General features: G+C 43.7%; 1 protein-coding gene across 2 annotated transcripts in view; it reads left to right on the top strand.

Moving 5' to 3' along the window:
• Nucleotides 1-20173, top strand: part of JAG1 (jagged canonical Notch ligand 1) — a 60614-nt gene extending 40441 nt beyond the window's left edge. For both annotated transcript variants that reach the window (XM_061622557.1, XM_061622556.1), the window contains 17 exons: nucleotides 1832-1945; nucleotides 2424-2470; nucleotides 4225-4398; nucleotides 4811-4964; nucleotides 6243-6407; nucleotides 8069-8182; nucleotides 9362-9475; nucleotides 10448-10561; nucleotides 10775-10891; nucleotides 11514-11541; nucleotides 12686-12771; nucleotides 13664-13777; nucleotides 14345-14454; nucleotides 14544-14780; nucleotides 15909-16040; nucleotides 17285-17435; nucleotides 18520-20173. In XM_061622557.1, coding sequence (XP_061478541.1) covers nucleotides 1832-1945; nucleotides 2424-2470; nucleotides 4225-4398; nucleotides 4811-4964; nucleotides 6243-6407; nucleotides 8069-8182; nucleotides 9362-9475; nucleotides 10448-10561; nucleotides 10775-10891; nucleotides 11514-11541; nucleotides 12686-12771; nucleotides 13664-13777; nucleotides 14345-14454; nucleotides 14544-14780; nucleotides 15909-16040; nucleotides 17285-17435; nucleotides 18520-18977 — 2429 coding nt within the window. In that variant the 3' untranslated portion in view covers nucleotides 18978-20173. The remainder of the gene's footprint in view (nucleotides 1-1831; nucleotides 1946-2423; nucleotides 2471-4224; nucleotides 4399-4810; nucleotides 4965-6242; nucleotides 6408-8068; nucleotides 8183-9361; nucleotides 9476-10447; nucleotides 10562-10774; nucleotides 10892-11513; nucleotides 11542-12685; nucleotides 12772-13663; nucleotides 13778-14344; nucleotides 14455-14543; nucleotides 14781-15908; nucleotides 16041-17284; nucleotides 17436-18519) is intronic.
• The last annotated feature ends 2035 nt before the right edge of the window (nucleotides 20174-22208 follow it).

Genomic DNA, 22208 nt, shown 5'->3' with positions numbered 1-22208 from the left:
AGGCTGGAATAGAATATAACCAGTTGGAAGACTTCCCAGATGGGGCTCCAGATTGAGGGGCACTCTAATTTGCATGCTTCACTCTGAGGAACTTCCATTGCTGAATCCAATTGGCAGCTCCAACCAGCTGGGTAAATTGGGCCTGTGGGTGCTGGATCATTTTTCTCCTTGAGCTTGGCCTAATAGGAGAAGGTTTTCAACCCCAGGCTGTAGCTGTTGCTGCTCAGAATGTTTTTTTTCCCTCATTCAGTTGCTAGGGTTACTTCCATCCTTAAGCCCATTGAGAGTGTGATATTCTGGGTCTTGTTAACAGAATGGTGATGAGGTCCTTTTCCCCTCTCCCTTTTGGGTGATGCTAATCAGCATTGTTTAGAATTTGCATAAAAGGTACTAGAGGATTATAGCTATTAAAAGTAACCCTTTCAGCATGTTAAAAATGTATGGCCTTGAGCACATGAGGCGTGAGAGTTTCGGGGCCTTTTCTTGCTTTTCTGTGTCAGAAACATGGAAGGAGTCATGCAGAGAACCCAGTGAGTGATTTGGACTCTCCATGACTGCAGTTGCAGCCCTCCAAAAGCTGTTGCACAGAATCTATGATGGACATATGGATTTTCCCCCCACACTCACAACACCCCAAGCTGCTATAATCCTAGAAACAGTGTCATCTGGATGTATTGTGCAGAGAAACTTTCTAAATGGCCTGAGCTGGCTCTTGTAAGAGGAGTACAGATCCACTGGACTTGGGAGCATCTCTGGGGCTCCCCGTAATCACTCTATAGACATAGGAGTCACTTTTGCAGCAGTCCTTTCCCCTCCTCCACCCTCAGGCTAACATGTGAAGTGGCCTCTATTTAAGTTAGAAACATCATGCACCTGATGAAGCGGACTACAATCCACGAAAGCTTATGCCATAATTCAGGTCACATCTACACCATAAATTTAAAGCACTCTTATAGCACTTTAATCATCATGGCTTCCCCCCCCCCCAAAAAAAAGAATCCTGGGAACTGTAAAGGATGCTTGGAATTGTAGCTCCATGAGAGGTCTCCTAACAACTATCAGGACGTTTAACAAATTACAGTTCCCAGGATTCTTTGGGGGAAGCCGTGACTCTTAAAAGTGCTATGATACTCTTTTCAGTGTATGTGGAATAAGTCTTTTAAGATGCCACAAGGTTCTTTCTCCTTGCTGCAGCAGACATAATGCAGCTCCCCTTCTGGGACTTATCTTCGCAGGATCTGCTGTGATGAGTGTTCCTAAGTCTCACGCTGACCTTTCTTCTTAAGCCATGTTGTCCTTTCGCTGCCTCTCCCACCTCTTTCTCCCCCCCCTCCCTTTCAGCCTGGTGGGAAAGTTGCTTCCATTCCCTCCAGTAGTATTAACTCCTTCAGCCTAGAGAGGGGGAGTTCACAGCTGCATTCCACGCTGTGGATGATCTCATGAAGAATGAGCCGTCTGCATTCTTCATCCAACGTATTAATCCCAGTGACCGGGGATGCTCTGTTACTTTGAAATTCTCCAACTTGCTTGCCTCCCTCTCTTCTCCCATCCACTCCTTTTTCCTTTTCTTTAAAAAAACTTGCTCTTAATTATTGAGGCCAGCGACTGGTGCTGCCGACACACCATAATTAGAGAAAAATCAGAAGGTCCTTCAGTGCCTAGTAACGTTGCCTTTTTTCTTTGTAAAGTCTTGTTAATCCACTCCTGTAAACTGGGGGTGGGGAGAACTATTTTGTCTTCTAATGAACTTGTAGTGTTTGCTGAGAAAACAAGTGAGGTGTCTACGTTCCCCACCAGTCTTTTCATTGGGCGATTCAACTTCTCTTTTCAGATGCGAATGAATGTGAGGGTAAACCTTGTCTTAATGCCAATTCCTGCAGGAACTTGATTGGCAGCTATTACTGCGACTGCATTGCTGGCTGGACTGGCCAGAATTGTGATATAAGTAAGCATCTCTCTGTGTATATAGATATGAAACCATTGGTGCCTGGGTTTCTAGAAGCAAGATGTGGCCGAGTTAACCACAAACTCTTGAGTTTTGAGGTTTAGCCTTTAGCATCAGCCAGCAAGGGAGGAGGGGTGGTGGTCAGTAGCTGATGTTTTTAGAAAGGGAGTAGTCAGACTGGCATGAATAAGAGGCAATTTTATCAAACCCATTAGTCCACAACATGGCTATATGCAGATAAGGTGACTTGAAACAATGATGTGAAGTTTCAGCTGAACGCCACTGTAAGAATTGCTCAAGGTTCCCACCCATTATAATAACCTTATCTAGAGGAAAGCATGCAGGAAACTTGACAAAGGGATTATCTAAGTAGAGTTTCGAAGCCACTTGAATTTTTTCTCGTGGCTTTCCAATGTGTGTTGCCTTCTGCAGGCTTGCTAATTCATAGGTGTGTGTGGTTGTATTTTTTTAACTGCAGATATTGACGACTGTATTGGACAGTGTCAGAATGGAGGGACTTGTAGGGTAAGTCATGTTGCATGAATTGCTGTTACTGGGAAACATACGTGGGGAGAGGGCTGTTGTGCTATGGGGCTTCTTGGAGGCACCTGGTTGGCCACTGTGAGAACCGCTTGCTGGGCTAGGTGGGCCATTGGCCTGATCCAACAGGGCTCTCTTAGGTTATTCTGGCGTTTAAGTGGGATGTGACTTCAGTACTAAGTTTTAAGACTACAATCCTTTACCCACTAACCTGGAAGCAAGTCCCATTGAACTGTATGGGACTTATTTCTGAGTAGAAATGTATATGAATTCATGTATTGAGATGTACAGGATTGCATTGTAAGTTTTCAAAAGAAATTAGTACCACAGAATAGGGATGATTGTCAATCAATCTGTATCCGATGCATGGCACTTATGCATGCCTTTGCCCCTAAGTCCATACCGTCCCCTTCTGATGTTTAATCTGTGAATTTGTGCGTTGTGCATCATAAGTATGCGTTTCTAAATGAATGATTTAGCTATCAAAATGCACATTTTTAAAATGGTTTCTGAGCTGAGAACTACAGAAGAACCTATGATGTATGAAAGCTGACAGATAGTGTCTGATAAACACATTAGCTTGGAAGGTGCAGATTGGGTCAGTTTATTTTGAAATTCACAAAAGATTGAATTCTTAAAGTATCCATTCATGGCACTGGCAGACAGTAGACCATCCAGTCCAACTTCTCTGCACTAAGAAAAAAAATCTCCCACCCCACCAAAGCATTCCAGGTGGATTCTGTCCAATAATTTGTCTTAAAATCGAAGGGATCAGATTTTGCAATCTTCACAGACACCTTGCCCCTCACTTAAATCCCAGAAGCTTCTTCTATTACAGGATTGCTTCCATAGTTAGGAGGTTTCCTCCTAACTGAAAATTACATGGATATGTGCTTGGGGTGAATCAATTCTGACCAAGTGCAAAACCTCTAAAGTGTAACATGGGAGTGTTGATGGTGCTGTTCTTCACAGAGTCATTTGGAGGATTTCTAAATCATTTTGCACACTGGAAAGTGAAATAGAACTAAAGTATATTAATTGAGATCACCAAATGTTTATTTCCAAAAAAACCCAGTCAATTCTTATTTGACCTATTCCTTTTTTTATCCCACCCTTCCTCCAAGGTGGAGATTTTTTGTTATCCTCCCAAAAACTTAGATAGGTAGGCTAGGCTGAGAGGAGAGCGATTTTTCCCATGACCATCCAGTGGGCCACATGGAGGAGAGTCAAACTAGGTGTACTAGGGATAGCTGTGTTTATTGTTCACACATAAAAGTGTATGTGGGTGGTGGTCCCTTTTCCACAATGAGAGTTGTGTGAGTGAGGGGGCTGAACTTTCCCCATCTTTTCCATCCTTAAAATGGGTTCATTTGAGCCCTACCCCCCTCCCCAATAATGCTGGAAGTGAAGTGAAGCTGCCTGGGAGTAAAGCGCTTGAAGCCACAGAGTATGAGGAGATAAGGCATGCGGGGCGGGAGGGGGGAGTATGTCTCCCCTCACCCTTTTGCTGTAAAAATCAGCCTATTCCCTTTGCTTTTATATGGGAACAGGGCATATAACCTGAACAAATGTGCCACATCATGTCTAGTTTTGGCTCCAGTTGAGGATCTGATATGAACCCAGGTCTCTTCCCTGTTGAAGTCTATCCTGTAAGCTATACATAGGCAAACGTTTTGTCTGTGTGGAAGGCTTCTGGTGAACCAAGAAAACTGATTTTTTCCCCTTTGCACTCCTTTTAGGACTTGGTTAATGGTTATCGATGTGTCTGCCCACCTGGCTATGTAGGGGATCACTGTGAGAAAGACATCAACGAATGTGCAAGCAACCCTTGTTTGAATGGGGGTCATTGCCAAGATGAAATCAATGGATTCCAATGTCTCTGCCCTGCTGGATTCTCAGGAAACGTCTGTCAGGTAGGGCTGGTGAAACGCAAGCTCCAGATAAGAGCACCAAGCTGCCCGTTCTCTGGACCAGCGTACTGAATAGCTGTATTCAGCGAGCAGTGTTATGGAACCCCTCCCCCTTTCTTTATAGCTGTGGGGTGGGGACAGTTCATGGCTCGTTAAAATGCACTTAAAAGTTGCAATAACTCCTGCATGTCCAACCTCTGCACGCTCCTTGATAACCTTTTTGTTTTAGTGAGGTTGGCAAGTGTTGTGTTGTGTATCTTGTGCACAAGTGATTGAGGCAGCAGATTAAAAAAAGGTCAGATTCCATCGCGTTTCCTGCTTGTGGCAGTGGGAAGAGTAACAAGAATCAACCCTTTGTCTTAAGGCAGCCTCTCTGTTCTTTCTCCCTTTTTCCTTTCCACGCCACCGCTTCTAGTTGGATATAGATTATTGTGAACCCAACCCTTGCCAGAATGGGGCCCAGTGCTTCAATTATGAGAACGATTACTTCTGTAGCAACTGTCCTGACGACTACGAAGGAAAAAACTGTTCGCACCTCAAAGATCACTGCCGCTCGACTCCCTGCGAAGGTATGCTTTCCATCTCGTCAGTTTTGCGGAGCCGTTTTGCTGCACAGCCTAGTTGTCATGGCTTGCTCGTTTTTCAGCGAGAGTGACAGAGCATCTGCTTTGCATGCAGAAGGTCTCAGGTTCAATCCTTGGCACCTTCAGGTAGGTCTTCAGGGAAAGTTCTTCCCTGAAACCCTGGAGGCCAATTGCCCCAAGCTAGATGGACCAGTGGTCTGATTCAGTACACTGTAAGGCAAGGGTGGGGAACCTGGGGGTCAAATGCGACCCTCCAGGCCCTTCGATTCAGCCCTTGGGACTTGGCCCAGACCCACACCCCTTCCTAGGGAAAAACCCACACTGACCCTTCTCTAGTGACTTAACCTGGCTGGACTGTATCCTTCACCTGTGATAATACCTCCTACTGGTCCGGATGGAGAGTGGTGTGTGCCTGGCCTCGGCAACTTTTGCCACACCTATCTTTAGTATGTGGCCCCTGAAAGGCTGCCCATAAGGTAAATGTGGTCCTTGGGCGGAAGAAGGTTCCTCACCGCTGCTCTAAGGCACCCTTTTATCTGCTGTGTAATACAGAAAGCAAAAATGATCTTAGCATCAGCAGATCTTGAGTGTTACTTTTGGGGGAAAGAGTCTTTCCGTGGCAGCGCATGTGCCTTCATTAAGGCCAAGACTTCTCATTCTTCCATATGTGGCTCAGCGTGGGATCTTCAATTTTTTTTTAATCCACAACTTAGCTGTAGTTGTGGTGTCTTGTGGGTACTTAGAAGATAGAAGGCATCCCAATGGGTTTTTTTAAAAAGAGCAGGGGTGGCTAACTCCAGGTCCCCCCAAGACCCCACCAATTTTGGCATTTGCAATAATAAAAAATAAACATAGCACTGGGATGGAGAGGTTTAAAACTCCCCACCTAGGTCAGCATCTCAATGAAAATCCAATTTTCCCCCTCCTGGGTTATCAGGTTGATCCATTCGAGCAGGGAGTGGGCAATAGCCCCTTTCTCAGCTGATCTTCACGGTCCAGCTGAGGGGGGGGGACTGTGTGCCTGTTTGTCTAGTACATGTGTGCGAGAGTGGGGCATCCACACCTACTGCTAGCATGCAGCCTCCATTGGCCAAGGCTGAATGCAGCCCTCAGACCCCAAAAAGGTGAGCCTCCCCTTTGGAGCCTGCTTGTTTTCAAAGAAAACAGGGAGCGCTTCCCTGGCAGGAGGTTGGGACTGGCATGTAGTGATCTCTGCAGAGCAGCAAGGGCTCATTTTGTGTCTGGGGCTCCTTCCTTCTGCAGTCATTGACAGCTGCACAGTTGCAGTGGCTTCCAACAGCACCCCGGAAGGGGTTCGCTACATCTCTTCCAATGTGTGTGGTCCACACGGCAAGTGCAAGAGCCAAGCAGGAGGCAAGTTCACTTGTGAATGTAACAAAGGCTTCACTGGCACCTACTGTCATGAAAGTAAGTTTTCCTTGCCCCCTTTTATTTAAGCCTGACTCTCTCTCTCCCCAACCCACCACCGGTGTAAAAATACCTTGGAAATCAGGGCTGTGGAGTCGGTACGCCAAACCTCCGACTCCTTTATTTTTCTACTGTCCGACTCCGACTCCACCCAAAATTGCTTCTAACTCCACAGCCCTAGAAAGGGCTGTAAATGTCTTTTTAAATTGGAAGCTCTCATGGGAGCATTTTTATCGCTGCCTGAATATGCGCTGATCTTGGCATCACAGCATTTGTCTTCATCTGGGTCCTGTGTCATACACTGACACACAAAATGTTTTCCATCTTGAGTTATGGTGAAATGCTCAACTACAGCTGACTTCATGGGTAGCTTCTTTGACATTTTGAATTTATATTTTAAAAAATTTGTCAATCAAAATTTATTTTGAAGCCGGAGTCGGAACATATCTCCCGACTCTGACTCCACCCAAAATTGCTTCCAACTCTGACTCCACGACTCCGACTCCACAGCCCTGTTGGAAATATCAGCCTCTTTGTCCTTGGGGGCAAGGGGTGGACTGCAGTGTGCAAAGGACCTTTGGGACTCTGCTCCAGGTTCATTTTAAGAGGCCCCTAGCCCTGAACGCGTTGCCTTGTTTTTATAAATGGCAACTCTTTAAATGTCGTGTTTATTTACAATGGACCTCTGGTAGTATATAGCAAATGTACACTCAGAATTTTATGACCCATCTTTACAAGAATGTTTTTAAACACTTTAAGATGTTAAGAGTATGCTTCCTTTTTACTAGCCTAGCCCTCCTACTTTGTCTTTTGAAGTTAAGGTTTCGCGTAATGAGGCATTTTCCAACCTGCTGCCCTGCAAATGTGGCTGGATTACAGCTCAAGTCATCCCTGACTGTTGCCCATGTTGGTTGGAGCTGATGGGAGTTGGAAATGCCCCCAACATCTGGAGGGCACCAGGTTGGGAAAGGCTGGCATAGCAGTAGAGCATGTACAAGCGTTGCCTGCAGAATAATCAGGATTTGATTCTTGGTAAAGGATCTCAGGCAGCAGGAGTGGGAAAGACCCTCTGTGTCAGGCTCTAGAGAGCCATTTCCAGGTGTCTATTTAAGTCAGGCTAGATGGACTTAATGGTCTGACGCGATAAAAGGCAGCTTTGAAAGGAGCTGTTAAGTCCAAAGCATCTGGAGGGCACCAGGTGGGTGAAGGCTGGCCTACAGCTTTCTGCAAATATAGGTAGAAATAACTTTGTCCTAGGAAGCTACACACCATAACTTAAGATAGGGAAATTTGATTGGATCTGCTGGTAGATCTCTGGGTGATTTGCAGCAGATTAGCAAGAGTTTGACTCCCAGTTGTTCAACCATCACAACTACTTTCCCCACCCAAACTAGGCTGCTGAAATGACAGAAGCCAACTCTGAGCTTAAATGGCTAGGGTCGGAATGTCCTTGGAGGTGTCCTGTTCTTTAATTCTAAGTGTTTCTTCTTTCACACTGGATTCTGTTTGAGTTTCTGGGGATGGGGGGGCAAGTAGATGCAACAAGCCTGAAGTCTGCCCACTCCTGGCCTAGATGGTTTCCCAACCTTCTCTTTATAGCCCTGGGTTAATTTTCTAAATGCCTTCTAATTTACAAATGTTATCTCTTCCTTTTGTTGCAGATATCAATGATTGTGAGAGCAACCCGTGTAAAAATGGCGGCACATGCATCGATGGCATCAATTCCTACAAATGCATATGTAGCGATGGATGGGAGGGTACCTTCTGTGAAGCCAGTAAGTAGACCTTTTTTTCTACCTGAAGGAAAGCTGTTGGGGAACCTATCATTGAGGAATGGAGGGCTCAGCTGTTCTTATGAGGATTCATGCTGTCATCTTCCAGTTGTCTGCAGCATGGTTGTCAAAAAAGGCAGATCTCATTAAGGAGGAACGGCTACTTGTTTGCTTTTGTTTTTAAAAGGACGATACTATCTGATCCATCTCTGCCTTGTTTTCTGGATCTTGATTTGGACCAGGAGACATGCAACTCCTTGTTTGCGACTGTGATGGGGCCATTTGGGCGGCTACTTGAATAATCTGGCTAGCTTCTTTGAGTCAAGCTCCAGAGTCACTAACTACATTTTACCCGGTTATAACAAGGTGCTTGAAAAATAAATAGTCTAGGTACATCAAATGTGATTAAACCCCGGCTGCCAGTGATTTGAATTCATTAGGAGATGAGTGGTTTAAACCAGAGTAGTCTTGTTACTAACCTGGGTACTTCTGAATAAAGGGCATGAAGATTTTACTTCCAGATTTCATTGAAGTTCCAAGTACTTTTCCTCTATAAAAACAGAGCATCTATAGCAGACAAACAAAAGCCAGTTACACCTATCTGGATGCGCCTTCCACAACTTGGTGGCCTCTAGATGCTGTTGGACTCCAGCTCCCATCAGCCCCAGCCAGCAAATCCAGTGGTTGGGGATGATGGGAGTTGTAGTCCAGCAATATCTGCAGGGCCAAGCATTCCCCAGTCCTGGCTTAAGAGACTAATGTACAAGGCTTGTCCTATATTTTTGAGACCATGAAAAGTTTCGCTGTCTCTGAAATATCTTCCATAGACATTTTTTCTCTGTCGTGCTTTAAGAAAACACGAGGAAGGGTTGAACTGCTAGCCTTTGGCCTTGAAACAGAATAATTATGTAATAAGGCCTCGTTTGCTTTCAGCTTAACCAATATATTTGTTCCAAGGGAGCTGGAGTGGTGTGTGTTGGCAAGAAAAACTGAAAGTGAGCAGTGGGGTATAGTGCAGAATAAACACGATAACGTCAGTGATGGCATTAAGATCTTTGAGCTCTTAATCCATGCTTGGGACTAGAGGCCAAAAAGAGGGCTAGAACATGCATGCTGATAAAGCAAGCTCTTTCTGCACAACACTTTTTTTTTTGAGCTCACTTTCTCTCCTATTGCTTCCAGATATCAATGACTGCAGTAAAAACCCTTGCCACAATGGAGGAACGTGCCGAGACTTGGTGAATGATTTTTTCTGTGAATGCAAAAATGGCTGGAAAGGAAAAACCTGCCACTCACGTGAGTATTTTTGAGAGTTACTCCAGTTTAGTGCCACCACTAAAGTTCAGAATTGTCTGGTTCAGTATATGAATTTGACCGGCTTATAACAGCTTCATCCATCGTACATTACAGTAAGCCATAAAGTATATACCGTGAACAGGTAGCATCCCCGATTGCTCCTCCTCTAAGGGGAGCAACAAGCCACAAACCCTGGCTTACCTTGATGTTTGAACCTGGAGTTAGGTTTTGTTTTTTCCTTCCATATACAAACTGTGATCGGCATGCCACGATTTGAACTTGGCTTGTTGATGGTGCTTCGTTAGGGAGAAAGAAACCACAATCTTGGGTGATCCAAGCTTTGTGGTTTGTTATGCTGTGGGAGAGTAAAGCAGTAGTGATTGTTTACAGCAAGCCATGGTTTATGGATTATTGTGATGTGCTATTGATGCCAATCCTTGGCTGTTTTCTGAGCAGAATGTCATTTCTTCCCACCCCTTTCCCAAAGTATGTTACTGAAAAGTATGTTTTATCAGATCAGGGGCTCAAAGCTAACTGGTTTATAGGCACATGTGTAGAATTTTGTTTTAAGATGAAAATTTTTCATTGGTGTGAAACTATTTGAAGGTCTTTAAATGGGCATGTAACTTTACAAGGTAGAACAGATGAAACAGGGAAATGTTTAAACCAGGGCTGCAGTGCCCACATTTTCTATACCTTCTGCTATGCACGTGATATCAATCCAGACTAAAGCTCCCAAGAGCCAGTGCTATAATGTATATATTTGTGGTGCAATCAGTGTTCATGTACTAATATTGTGAGCAAGTAGGTGGGATGTAAATGTAATAGTGCTTGGGAAACAGTGGATCTTTTTCTGAAATGCTTGCCAGGAGAGATTCCCAGTCCTGAGCCACTTTCAAACCAAGCTTAGGGGGAGCATGCTCACATCTCACTAATCCTGCTTTTAATTTGCCTGGTTTTGAATTTCTGCAGGTGACAGTCAGTGTGATGAAGCTACATGCAATAATGGAGGGACGTGTTATGATGAGGGAGATGCCTTCAAGTGCATGTGTTCTGCAGGGTGGGAAGGAGCCACTTGCAACATAGGTTAGTGTGTGTGTGGTCTCTGCCCATTATACATTTAGGTGGGGATCCTGTGGGCCTCTGGATGTTGCTGGACTGCAGCTCCCCACTATCCCTGACCAATGGCCATACTAGCTGGTGTTGGGGTCCAACAACACAAGGACAGCTTGGAGATCCCCGTCCCAGATTGTAGACCTTGACAGCTAACACTTCTTGTTTCTGTTTTTTTTTTCACAGCAAGGAACAGCAGCTGCCTACCAAACCCATGTCATAATGGCGGAACTTGTGTTGTTAGTGGAGACTCCTTTACGTGTGTCTGCAAAGAGGGTTGGGAAGGACCTACTTGCACTCAGAGTAAGCGCTCTCTCTCTCTCTCTCATTTATATATAAATATGTATATATTTATATGTTTGTGTGTATGTATGTGTATATATTTATATATATTTGTGTGTGTGTGTATGTATGCGTATATATATATGTATGTATACCCAAACTCTTTCTGAAGTGGTGGCTGATGAGAAAGCTGGCTCATCTGGTTGCCCTCGGGGATATGAGATTGAAACCAGAAGGGGGAAGCTGTTTGATGTGGGGCTTAAGCATCACCTGAATCATTTGGCTTTAGTGACATTATGGGATGGAGCTCTGACCTGGGCATGAGAAAGTTGCAAAAGAGATAAGTGGAGACAGATGTCGTCTTGTTCACACTGCTGCTCCCTTCCTTAAAAAAAAACAAAAAAAACCCCTCTGGTTTGCTCTCATCTTTTCCTTGGTAACAGCAGCCCACCCACTTTTGATTCTGTTGACTTTTCTTCCCGATGACACTTTTGCAAAGAATCCTCTTCCCATGTCCATTTCTGTTTTTTAGCAGTTTAGCTCAAATCTCTGGGAAAGGAGATCTGTAGGTCACTGTTGAAATCCAGAGCGGTTTGCCAAGGCTTTGTGGGGTTAATTATGTATCTCTTTGATCTCTCCTTAGATACCAACGATTGCAGCCCGCACCCTTGGTAAGCAACCGGACCTGGGAGTGAGTTGGGCTTTTGCTGGCGTTACCGCCCCCAAGTATCTTTGATTCAAAGGACATGTCTTATTTTGCCTCGAGGGGCCTTTGGGTAGAAATTGGGTGGGTGGATGTGGGATGTAAAAAGGCAAACATAAGTGAGCTGCTTTGCTACCTTCCTCTCCCGGCCTGAATACTTCCATTGCACCTAGCTGCCTTCTGTTCAGTGCCCTCAAAGTTCCTGACTATTTAGGTTTCAGTTTGCCATCCTTCTCTTCCTCTAACAACCATCAACAATAGATGAATTGACCAGCTAAACATTCTTCCACATAACCTGACTAGCAGCATCTCCTAAGTAGTTATTACGTTTATTTAAATTAATTATATGTACTAATTCTAGCATCGGGGGGGGGGGAGTGCCATTGCTTATGTAGCCAAAATGGCACCACCCATGCAGACTCTGGGTGAGGGTAGGTGGGCCCCTACCCAGAAGTACAAAAAAACTTTAAGCAAAAAAGTCCTCTGTAAAGGCAGAGGGTGGGAAATTTACCCCCCAAGAGTTTAATGAGGACTGAGTTTGCTCAATGGCCACAGAATGCTGACTGTAGAGAAGCGGGGATAAAACCTGAAAATCAGGTTGGAGTGGGGAATGGAATGAAGTATCCTGGAAAAGGCAGATGGAAGTAGGGAGACATGAATTTAAAAAGTGTTGAAGTGCTTCAGTGTCTGGATAGGCCGTTTCCCACTCCATAGCAAGAAGCGATCTTTCAATGTCTGCAGGGATGGAAGATGAGGGCTGCCCATAGAAATCAGTGGGGGAATCCAAGATTTTAATTTAGCTGGGATTGGGTCCCAGTGTGTCAACCCTACCCCGCAAAATAGCCCAGTGAAGACTGAGCAAGCTCAGTGAAAATTGACTGTTGGACTGGGGAGTCGGGCAGAAGGAAGAATGGAATGAAGTGGCTGGAAGCCTGAACAGAAGCAGTCCACACTGCAATATTTTGTTGCAGGACCCTCTTGTTGCATTTCTGTACTTATAGTTTTGTGAAAGAGCTTAAATGCCATGCATTTCTGACAGTGAGCAATTAAACTAAGCAATGGTCTTTCTCTCTCTCTCTCTCCCTCCCTCCCCCCCCCCTGCATTCCAACAGCTATAATAGTGGAACATGTGTGGATGGAGACAACTGGTACCGTTGTGAGTGTGCTCCAGGCTTTGCGGGTCCCGACTGCAGGATAAGTACGTGTTTGTAATCCTTCAGCTCAACCTGTGGCCTAAAGTGAGATTTGAACAGAAGGTGCACTGTTAATGTCAAGTTGCTAAATTATAGTTTGCAGGTTGGACTCCATGTATCTCTTGGCATCCGCTTAAATTGGAGAGATTTCCCTTGGGGATCTGTGCTCCACTTACAGGAGCAAACTGGTCACACAAAAGTTTCAAAATCAATAGGACAAGTTCGGCACAACTTGCCTCAAATCCCATTGATTTCAATGAGGCTCAAATGCAGCTAGCAATCTGTGTATCGTGCCCCTCGAGTATCATGGAATGTCATCCTTCCAAGGAGAAGTCATTTCAAGGGGCTTTGAAGCACTCCATTTGAGGATGACCTTCCCATAATGAATTGCAGACAATAAAAATGTTTCCTTATTAATGATTTTTGCCTTGATACTCTGAGATGGTGTGCATGCTTTTCTGTAATTACTGCTAAATTACAAGCAAGAGGACATTTAAAAAAATGCAAAAGTCAAACATGAGAAGAAGAAGAATTTGTTTGTGCCAGTAACGCAACTCGGAGGTGGATTCTATATCAGAAGGGCGTATATGTTGACTGGGGAACTTGTAGCTTAGTGGCTGAGAACACACAATGGGCAGAAAATCTCCAGCAAGACCCAGAGACCTAGCCTGACAGAGTATAAGGCAGCTTCATATGTTAACAGCATATGGCCTTGTATTCTGGCTTTTTTAAAATAACGATGTGGTCTTGAGTCCTGATTTTCTTCAAAGTCTTTTAAAACTTTTGAGCAATGTTCACAGCTTTAAATCTCTTCTTCGGGGGTAATAATTAATTTCATGGTTCCTTTCCCTCCCCCCCCCAATCTTCCTATTAATCTCTGTTTCCCCACCCTTGCAGACATCAATGAATGCCAGTCCTCCCCCTGCGCTTTTGGAGCCACATGTGTCGATGAAATCAATGGATACCGGTGTATCTGTCCAGCTGGCCGCAGTGGTCCAAGATGTCAAGAAGGTACCCAGACAAAATAAATTGCATAGTTGCATTACTCATGTTGGCATACTGTTTTTTATTAAATGTTTAATTTGTACAGTAAAACAAACCCTCCCTCCCAGTAGTTAATGGGGTTGCACAAACGATGCATGCTAATGGAAATTGGTGTCATTTCATCCGTGTGTTGTGTGCTGTCGCCCAGATGTCTGTCTGTGCCTACCCTCTGACATGGGCTGTGGTTCAGTCAACAGGGAGAAGGAAGGATGGGAACAGGAATAGTCAGGAGGGTAGCCTTGCTAAAGACCCAATACAGTGCAAACATGTTTAGTGCTGGCACTGAAGCAGGGGTGAAGACCCTGGTGCCCTCCCGATATTGCTGGACTACAGCTCCGATTATCCCTGACCATTGGCCACACTGACTGTTGGGGCTAATGGGAGTTGGGAGTCCAATATCATTCGGAGGGCCACAGCTTCGCCTGCCTTTAGTTCGAGGGTGGCTGAGAACATTACGTAGGTTCCCTTACTTACAGCATTTTGATTCATATCCTCTTGAGCTGACGACATCCCTTCAGCTATGTTACGTCTCAGTTTCAGGAAGGCCTTGCATTGCCAGTGGACATATTATCCCAGATGGATCAAAATGGGACGACGAATGTAACAGCTGTCAATGTGTGGACGGGAAAGTCACCTGTTCTAAGGTAGTGTCCTAGAACTCCCAGCTAACTTGTTCCTTCTCCTTTTCCATGCAAAGAGGTCAGTTACCAATGAAATGTTCTGTATCTTCTAGGTCTGGTGTGGTCCGAAGCCTTGCCTAATAAGTGCCAAAGGTCACAGTGAATGTCCTGCAGGCCACAACTGTCACCCTGTGAAAGATGGCCACTGCTTTGTAGGTCCCTGTGACAACATGGGTGAATGCTGGCCTTCCAGTCAGCAGCCTGTGAAAACGACCTGCAGTTCTGACTCGTACTATCAGGACAACTGTGCTAACATCACTTTCACTTTCAACAAAAAGATGATGACTCCGGTAAGTCGCTCTCCTCTATGGCGCAAAACGAGAAATTGCACCTATCTTTACAAGTGACTCCAAAGTGTAACCTGACTCACATCGATAGTCTGGAAGAATCTGTAAAATAGGAATGGGTTGCCTTTTTCAGCCTGAGGGCCACATTCCCTCCTGGGCCGCCTTCAAGGGGACCACATCCCACTGCTGGATGGAGCCTGAGGCAAAAGGTGGGTGGTGCAATGGATGTGACTCTAATTTTTGGACAGTAGGCTACATTCCCGCCATATAAAAGTCAAGAGGTGTTGCACACACACCCTCCCTCCAGGCAAACAAGAAGCATTCACAGTCAAGGACTCATTCCAGCCAGGCATTTGAGGAGGGTACGGAACAAGGCTGGTAAGGGGTGTCTCAAGGGCCAGATGGGGGCACCAGAGGGCCCCATTCAGCCCCTGGGATTGAAGTAGTTCATTTCACAAATGTAACTCAGCCTTCCCTCCTGTTGCTCTGGTTGGCCTGTGTGGGACTACCTTGCCATCTCCTTGCATTGACCCTGTGGCAAAGGAACTTGACTTGTCCAGGGCAGCGTAAGAAGCTTCATGGCTGAGCAAGGGCTTAAACCTGTCTTTCCCATAGCCAAACTTAACGAGCCACTTTGGGGCTGCTCCACATTTAAGATTTTTATAGTCATGCATTTGAAATGTTAAAGTGTGAATGCTAAAACCTGTCGCCTCCAGGTCTGCCCATTGGGGAGCTGTGATCCTTTTTTAGCTCCCTGTTGAGTTCAGCACTTGGGGAGCTGGGTTTGCCTCTGTATATTGACCCTTGCTTCTTGCCAGTGATCAAACCTCCCTGCTACATGGCAAATATGGCTTCTACTATAACATAGATCGGGGACAGGGAACTTGTGGTCCTCCAGATGTTGTTGGACTTCCATCATCCCTGGCTGTTGGTTGTGCTACCTGGGGCTGATGGGAGTTGGAGACCAACATCAGAAAGACACCCTTGGCATAAGAGGCATGATTCCTTGTGTGATTGCAGCCAGGTACAACTGGAAATGGGAGAAGTAATGTTACTTTATGTTCTTGTTACATCCTCTTGTCAAAATTCTCATGGCTTTTTTTTTGTTTTGTGCGTGTGCTTTTCCTACAGGGTCTTACTACTGAACATATATGTAACGAGCTGAGGAATCTGAGTATCTTAAAAAATGTCTCTGTTGAATACTCCATCTACATCACTTGTGAACCATCGCACTTGGCACACGATGAAATTCACGTTGCCATAGTAAGTCAGCTGGTTGGTGTGTGCTTGTATGTTTGACTGGCTCTTTAAATGCCCAGACTTATTGCTCTGTCTCAGTAGGATAGTCTGGGACCAATGATTGCTTCATCTCTGCTACAGCCACTTTATGCCATCCAGCAGCAGATAGTCAAGCCCTCAATCCTTTTATTTTTGTGTTCGTGGAATTGCTTTATGTAACTATGAAGCCACCTTTTGAGCACACTAATGGAGTGTATGTGTTTAAATAATATCTGAAGGACATAATTGGTTCTGATACTGCCTTACTGAGGTGATGGTAGTGATTTATATCCCACTCTGCTACTAAGTGTATCCAAAGTTGCATGTAATCAGGGTGATTATCCAACTAAGTCATGCTCGGAATAGATCCATTGACATCACTGGACTTGATTTCAGTAGATCTATTCTTAGTATTACTTACTTGGATAATCGCCAATAAACATGAAGCCCTATGATATAAACGATAAAATGCAAATGCAGTAAAACAATTTCTAAAACAACCAAATACAACCAACATTTAAAGCAAAGCAAAATATAAACCTAGCGGCAGCAACGGTAAAAAAATGTTCATTAAAACTAGCAACAATAAATCTTACACGTTAACACATTTGAAAGCCTGCGGAAATAAAGGCACTTTCAATTTCTAATGAAAGACACACAAAGAGTGAGCCTGGAGAATTTTTTTTGGAGGGGGGGAATTCCAGGATCATGGCACTGTGACTAAGAAGGTCCTGTCTCTTGTGCTCACTCACTAAATCCTCCAGGATGGCACCCAGAACAAGGCCTCTGACATTGATCTAAATTCCCAGGCAGGCCTGCATGGAAACCTCCTAAGGTGACCTGGGCCCAAAGTGTTAGAGGGTTTTAAAGTCTAGTGGTGTTCTTCTCTGTCAGATGATTTTTAAAAATGAAAGGCTGGTGTTCTATATAATTCACAGGCTTCTTGTTGGTGCTGGGTAATAACGTTATGCATGCCCTGTACTGGTGGAAGGACGTGCTTCCTATGTGGTGGGGTTAGGCCTGATTTGACATTTTTGTTCGGTCCTCTTCTGAATGTCTTTTCAAGGATTGAGTTATAGCTGTCTGTTTTTAAGGATGTTGTCTCTAATATCTTAAAGTGTTTTTAGTACTTTTGTTTGCCACCCTGGGCTCCTACTGGGAAAAAGGGCGGGATATAAATCAAGTAAATAAATAAATATGCAATCCTATTATTCTCCATCTCCTCCTAGTCTGCTGAAGATATCCAGGAGGAAGAAAACCCAATAAAAGAAATAACAGATAAAATTATTGATCTGGTTAGCAAGCGTGATGGGAACAGTACTCTTATTGCAGCGGTTGCAGAAGTCCGAGTACAGAGGCGACCAGTTAAAAACAAAACAGGTAAATATTGTGAAAGAGGACTGTGTTCTCTTTCCATGAGGGTTGTGCACCATTTCCACTGTCCAGAGGTAGTATACCTCTGCATGGGAATCACAATTGTGGTTGTGCTGTTGCACTCAGATCCTGCTTATGGGCTTCCGGTAGGTACCTGGTTAGCCACTGAGAAGAGAATGTCAGACTAGATGGCCCTCTGGCCTGATCCAGCAGGGTACTTCTTACGTTCTTATGTTAAAGTTCATGCTAAAAAAGCAAATTTGCATATCTCAAGATTGTCCTAAAATAACTTATTCATTGCTAGACAAAAGTGCTTCCAAATACTGGAAGTTGTCCATTCGAGCTTTAATGAATGGCTTGAAATGACTTGATTTGTTATGCTTGCAACCTTCCCAACCTCCTGTGAATGTTCACTCTTTCATGGCTTTGCCCTAATTGTTGAAATAGTGCCAGGAAGCAGTTCGTTCTGCCTTTGTGGTCAAGAGTTGATATTTATGAAGTGTTAGCCTGTTCCTCAGCTTCTAAAAATGGCATGTTATCTAATGGTTGAGGTATTGGCCTTAGATGGGAGAGGAATTGAATGGTCTCAAATCAGTTTCCTAATGGGCGTTCTGAGAAGAGCCCAGTCTTCTTAGAATGCTAGTTGGTATAAAATCAGGGCTGGGGAACCCATGGCCCTCCATGTGGGTGTTGGACTACAAGTCCCATTATTCCTAACCGCTGCCTGGGGTTGATGGGAGTTGGAGGCTGACAACATCTGGAGAGTCACACACAGCTTTCTCCATCCCCTCCTTGAGTAGAAAGATGAAAATCAGAAATTGAGGATATAGAGCCTGTTATCCCTGGGACAGGAAAGATCCTTCGAGTCCTTGATTTTGCACTTCCAGCCCTGGATCTATTTTGCTGAGAAAAAGGAATCGTCTCTTGTCTTCTGAGACTAGCAAATCATCTTTTCTATGTGAATACAAACGTAGTGTTTTTATATTGGTGAAGGGAGTTGTTGGTATGGAGTGTCTTTTCCTAAAAGCAAGCCCGCACTCTACATTGAGTAGCTTTTGTGGTGTTAATGAGAGTCCAATTTGCCTTTCAGATTTCTTGGTTCCGTTACTGAGCTCTGTTTTAACCGTGGCTTGGATCTGTTGCCTGGTCACTGTCTTGTACTGGTGTATCCGGAAGCGCCGAAAGCAGAGCAGTCACACGCACACGCCGTCAGACGACAACACCACCAACAATGTGCGGGAGCAGCTGAATCAGATCAAGAACCCGATAGAGAAACATGGCGCCAACGCCGTCCCAATCAAAGACTATGAAAACAAGAATTCCAAAATTGCCAAAATAAGGACACACAACTCTGAGGTGGAGGAAGACGACATGGACAAGCACCAGCAAAAAACCCGGTTTGCCAAACAGGCAACGTACACGCTAGTGGACAGAGATGAAAAGCCACCCAATGGCACTCCCACAAAACATCCAAACTGGACAAACAAACAAGACAACCGGGACTTGGAAAGCGCACAGAGTTTAAACCGAATGGAATACATTGTATAGCAGACAGCCGGGTGCTGCTGTGCAGGGCCTTTACCTATCCATTCAAGTCAACTCGGAGCTTGTAGTTCTTAAAATTGTTGTGTAATATTTTGAGTCTAAGGCTATTATTTGCTTAGAATCCCTGTGTTAATTTAAGTTTTGACAAGCTGGCTTACACTGGCAGTGATAGTTGCTGTGGTTGGCTGGATTACCAAGTGCTGCATTTCACATCTATGCAAAACTAGTCAAAAGTGCCCCCATGTCATTACAGCCGCAGGTAATGCATCCTGGCAAGGGTTTCATAAGGTGTCATGTAGCCTCTTGCTTAAGTTTTTTTTCCCCTGTAGCCAAAAACACTTTTTTTCTCTTCTGTCTCGAGATGTCATGATGTCTTAGGGGAAAAATACATTTTATTTATTTATTGGATTAGAGTTTTTTTGTATATTGGTTTTATGGTGATGTTCAACTAGTTCTGTATTTGAAAGTGCCTTTGCAGCTCGGAACCACAGCAACTATCAAAAAAAAGTTTATTATTTATTTTTTTTAATTGTATTTTTTTGAGAGGGGACAAGGGGGAGGGTTGGGGGACTTCTTGTCAGCAGTTGCTGGTAAAAAAAATGAAGAATGGCGAGAAAAATGTGTCAAAAGTAGAAGTTTGTATAGTTATGTAAATAATTCCTTTTTTTATTAATCACTGTGTATATTTGATTTATTAACTTAATAATCAAGAGCCTTAAATATCATTCCTTTTTTATTTATATGTATGTGTTTAGAGTTGAAGTTTTTTCCCCATAGCATTGTAAGCTTATGGCTTCTTTACTTTTTTTACTTTATTTTTTTCCTTTGTTACATGTTTGCCTACATGCCAAAATTTAAGGTGTTCTGAAAATCAGTTTTTATTTTTAATTATAGGAAGGGCTCTCAGGCCTTGAAGCTGGCTTTCTGTACAATGTCAAGTGTGTTTGTCTTTATTGTTTGAGAACACCTTTGATAGTATCACTTTAAGAATATTTGTTAAGTACCAGCTGAGGCGGTTTAGAATTAGATTAGAATATTTTTCCTCCTGGCTACTTTAGACAGGGGGCTGGGGGGAAGACAGGTTGACAGGCAGATAATCTGCTACAAAGCAGTTTACGGGAACACAAAGAAGTGATAACCTTCTGTAGATGAAATGTGAGTGGTTGCATGTAATTAAAAATATCAAATTAGCGTGTGAAGTTGGAAGCACCGAAATCTTATTTTGTTAACTCTTGATTTCCCCCCCACCACCACAAATAGATAATACTGAACCACTTGTAGATTTTGATTTATTTTCTTAGTGATCTACTTTATATAGAAAGTATTCTAATAAGCTAGCTGTTGAATACTTGAAGAGTCCAGCAAGATCACGGTGTAGATTTGCCATAGATTACACTGCCCGCCTTGAAAAACAAAAAGTGAGGAAATCAAAGTGCTATTACAAAAGTTGGAAGATTGAAAATTAAAATAGAAAAGACTTAAAAACTTAGTAATCTCAATAGGTCATCCACTGAGATCATGAGGATATCTTGTATTAGTGTTACATGAACATGAAAATACATCTCTGATGTGTTATTCCTGGCAATAAATCTTGAAAAGTATTTATTAAATTTTTTGTATAAAAATAGCGTGAAGATTGAACTTCATTGAGATACTTCCAACTTGAATGTCTTCCAAAGGCATTTTTGGCAACAGAAACTACAGTCTAGAAGAGGGGTAAGCAGTATAAAGTCTGAGGCCACATCCAGCTGATGATAACATTCTCTTCAGCTCTTATCTTGGGGCAACTTGCCTGCGGGCCAGTATTTACACTGGGATAAGCCTTGTGGACATGTGGATTTTGGGATTTACACTGCCTACCCCTGGTCCAGAATGTGAACTGCTAGGGCTGTAAACTTGGATTGTTCCTACTGAGATCAATAGGACTACTTCAGTTTAAGTGTATTTTTGGAGGAAGCAATGGTGGTTGAGGCCCTATTCCATATTTGCTTTTGTAAGCTCTCTGAGCACCCCCCAGCCAGCTTGTATCAGAGAGAGATCAAAGCAGATGGAATTGCCTTAATTCTTTCTTAGGGGCCTTTGTCCTGGTTTCTTTAGGACTTCATCTCAGACACTGACCAGACCTGCACAGTTTTCAGCAATGTTGGTATATCACATGGCTTCATCCTATATCATATTCTGAGGCTATTCTGTAAAAGTTTCTTTAACCTGGCCTTGAACAAGAATCTTTTTCTCTAGCGAGTGCTTATTATCATGGTAGGAAGTAACACGCCCTGCCCTTACAACATGAGCATGAACTTGCCCTTCATGTCTTTCTGAAATCTGTACCTTTGCTTGGTAGCTTGATTATCTTTGAGCAAAACATACTGTAAGGAAAATGTTGTTCCTTCTAGTTCTGCCCCTCTATGATCTAGGGCCAACCAGATGGAGAGCACATACTTGAAATAGGAATTGGCAGACAGCAATTTGGTACTGATTTAGAGGTGTGAATTACTACAGATGATCCATTCCTCCTAAACTGCAGTTCTTGAAAATCATTTGGCGGGGCTGTTGCTGAAAGATCAGGACCCCTGTGAGACCAAACTTAAGAACAAAAATTGCACAGTTGTCTGCTTACTTGGTAGATCAGGCAAGATTGTCTTAAAGCCAGAGTTGAGATGCAAGCTTAGTGTAGTAGTGAAGGAGCTAAACTGTGTTTAAAATAATGCTTGAATCCTGAAATCTATTGAAAACAGGCCTGCTTTGCAAAAAGCTCACGTGCTATTGCAGGTTTATGAGCAAGTCATTTGAATATATTTCCATTAAATTCTTTCCCCCAAAATTGATATCAAACTTGCATCTGAGCAGATATTTTTATTCTCTCACTTCTGGACTTTACGTTATAAGGCTTTGGCAGAATAACCCTATTGTCAAGAGACTGCAATATGGTCACTTGGGTGCTCTTGATTGCTTGTAATGTTCTTGGTGAGGTTTCAGAACATTCGAACCAGTGATGACCTGCGACTGTAACAGCTCTTGTTACAGCCTACACTATTTCAGCCAAGACAATGAAGGTCCAACTACGTGTCATACAGTAGATCTATGATTGGATCTCCCCATCATCTTTTGGAAAAAAAACCTCTGCTGAGAACAGAGGTGCAGGTTTACAGGTGTTTAACCCCTTTATCTGTATGATTTTTCTAATTTGAAAGCCTCCCCACCACTACACACTTCTAATAGGTTCACTGGATAGAG

This window comes from Rhineura floridana, chromosome 4 (genome assembly GCF_030035675.1).
Source record: "Rhineura floridana isolate rRhiFlo1 chromosome 4, rRhiFlo1.hap2, whole genome shotgun sequence".
Lineage (NCBI taxonomy): Eukaryota > Metazoa > Chordata > Lepidosauria > Squamata > Rhineuridae > Rhineura > Rhineura floridana.
The sequence above is the reverse complement of the archived record's forward strand: the minus strand, read 5'-3'. Positions and strand labels throughout refer to the sequence as shown.